We start from the raw sequence: 2,610 nt of genomic DNA on the forward strand, positions 1-2,610 counted from the left end.
GGTCATTCTGCCAACATTTAGGCAACTGGTAGGCTAACTTGTAGGCTTGCAAGCAGGATAAAATCTCAGAACCTACACAGTTCTTGAGAAAACGTGACAAATTCCAATTAGTAGGGATGTACTAATTAAGAAGCCACATAGAACCCAGAGTGTAGGAGAGAAGCAGAGTGTCCCAAAAGAATGGAGATGGAAGGGGTGAAAAGTAGAGAAAAAACAGGAGCAAAACACATCACAGTTTATTTTCTTACAACTCCTAATGTATTTCATTTTTGGCCACTTAAGCCTTAAACTTAAAATAGAAGATATGCATTAATTTTAATCTTCTTGGTAAAAAGTAGAGGAAAAAAAAAAACCTTGAAGACATAAGTTCTTCAGAATGAAATAAATACTTAACTAGCTTTGTAATATTTACCTAGGTTTTCATAACTGTTGTTAGTTCTAAAAGACTCCACACTGAAAAAAAAATAAATACACCTGACGGGGCAACTACTGTCCTCCTCCTACGCGACCCCCTCTTTGTTCTCACTTGTTTTCCAACTCTAACCCGTTGCCGTCCAGTCGATTCGGACTCACAGCAACCCTATACTAGGTTAAAATTGGTCTCTGTATCTCACACCCACAAACCCTGATATGAAAGGCGAGCACACGCTCAGAAAGAAAAGCGAGACAATGGCACTTCGTAGAAAAGAGTCAAAAGCCAACCAGTTCAACTGCTATTTCCTCATCTTTATTATTAAGGTGTTATTAAGGCGATGACCTTAGTTTTTATTTTAAAGTTACATCGCATATTTCTGAGTCCATTCCCGAGCTATTCTGTCATACTTCTTCCTGTCCTTCTTGTAGATCTTCGCAATTTCGGGAACCAAAGGATCGTCTGGGTTGGGGTCGCACAGCATAGAGCAGATGGATAACAGCACTTTTGAGATGGTGAGTGCTGGCGACCACTCAGACCGCAGAATATCCAAACAAATACTACCATTTCTGTTAATGTTAGGATGGTAAATTCTGGTAGTGAAGGCGATCTTGGGCGGTCTGAATGGGTAGTCGGTGGGAAATTGGATCGAGAGGAAGAAGACCCCTCCCTGGTAGGGGCTGTCGTTTGGCCCCATGATGGTCGCTTGCCAGTGGAACATGTCGTCCCCCACCGGACCTGCCGAGCACTGGGGTGGGGGGTCTCGGTTCATGTCGAGGAGCTCCTTGTGGATGCGCTTTAGAGCCATGATCATCAAGGCGTGGTGGCCAGTCTCTGGGGCAGGGTATGACACCAGGTAGAAGGCGGCCCCGGGGGTAGCAAGGCAGCAGGACAGGTGACCGGAGGAGCTGGCGGATCGGAGATCTGCGGTCTGGAATGGGTGTTGAGGGGGACGGTCACGGAGAGGAGGGAAGGCGAGGGTGGAAGAAAAAGGGCGCTCCACCTGACCTGAGGGACTGGGCACCCGTGGCTCGAGGCCGCTGCTCTGTCTGGAGACCCCGCTGTTCGGAGGCCGCGTCTCCTGGTGGTCGCGCTGTCCCGGCACGCTGGGAGACACTGCTGGCCCTGCTTCGGGCCGCCGGCCTCTGCCCCTGCCGCCTGCCGCCCACATTGGGGCCACCCCCCCGGAACAGACCGGAATCCTCTCTATGAGGTCACAGCAGCCCAGCTGACCACGTGGTGGTGACACAGGCAGGGGCGGGGCTGGGCGAGGGGTTATGACTGTGGTGGGCGGGGCGGGGTCGGAGTCAGGGTAAGGGGTGGGGGAGGGGTTGGGAAAGGGAGCTGGGAGGTCCCCTCACAGGCATTTCCAAAAGTCACTCCGTTGAATAAGAACAGTTCAAAGAACTCACCCGTCATCCAGACTCATCATCCCCTAACATTTTACCCCATGGGCGGATTTAGCCTACCCTTTCCCCCTTCTCTCTCTCCCCCCCTCCCTCCTTCTCCCTCCCACTGTTGAAAAGAAATCACAGCAGATGGTTGGTCACAGTTTCATTTATGATATAGAATAATTTCCAGGTGCATAACTATCACCTAATGCACCTATTCCAATCAAGTTAGGAAGGCAGGGCCTTATTTTAAAGAAGGAGAATGCAAATGGCTGAATGGATATTCTAATAATAAGATAAAATATTTAATTCACTGAGAGGAAGTTCTGCAAATCGCTTGTTTTATACGGTGCCAAAGAAGAACATGGTTTGTGTGGTTCTGAACAAACGAATTAGCCGTTTTACTGCGGTAAATATAAAATTTAAAAATACTCATTTAAATAACAGAATAATTGTTATAAAATTGGAAAAGAAAACCAAGACAGTTCTTTATGTAGGAAGCATATATAACATTGCAAGATTTTGAGGTAAGCTTCCAAAGTGCTCTTATTCTGAGGTAATGAGGCTCGAAAATTACTTTGCAACTCCGGGTGCCATTAACACCAACCTTTGTGATTGGGTTGGGCATCAGGATCATGTAATATTGTGTGATCGTGTGAGTTCTATACAGGAAAAAGGGTGGTCATGGCCCCAACGTCCTGTCAGTGACCAATGCTATGTCCTAAATAACTGTTACACCCATCTGCACTTCATCTCCAATGTGGGAAAATTCAAAGCTGTTTTACCTTTTTTTTTTTTTTTTTCCTA

At 47.0% G+C, this 2,610-nt stretch overlaps 1 protein-coding gene across 1 annotated transcript; it reads right to left on the bottom strand.

Moving 5' to 3' along the window:
• Positions 1–201: 201 nt before the first annotated feature.
• Positions 202–1,220, bottom strand: LOC100677464 (ubiquitin-conjugating enzyme E2 D2-like). Its single transcript, XM_003412700.3, has one exon. The coding sequence runs from the start codon at positions 1,218–1,220 to the stop codon at positions 777–779; it is 444 nt and encodes a 147-aa protein (XP_003412748.2). The 3' UTR covers positions 202–776.
• Positions 1,221–2,610: the final 1,390 nt, after the last annotated feature.

Source organism: Loxodonta africana, chromosome X, assembly GCF_030014295.1.
Source record: "Loxodonta africana isolate mLoxAfr1 chromosome X, mLoxAfr1.hap2, whole genome shotgun sequence".
In the NCBI taxonomy this organism is placed as follows: Eukaryota; Metazoa; Chordata; class Mammalia; order Proboscidea; family Elephantidae; genus Loxodonta; species Loxodonta africana.

What these genes read in the sequence shown, in the direction of transcription:
- LOC100677464 (XM_003412700.3), bottom strand. Translation starts at nt 1,220, where the DNA reads ATGGCTCTAAAGCGCATCCACAAGGAGCTCCTCGACATGAACCGAGAC.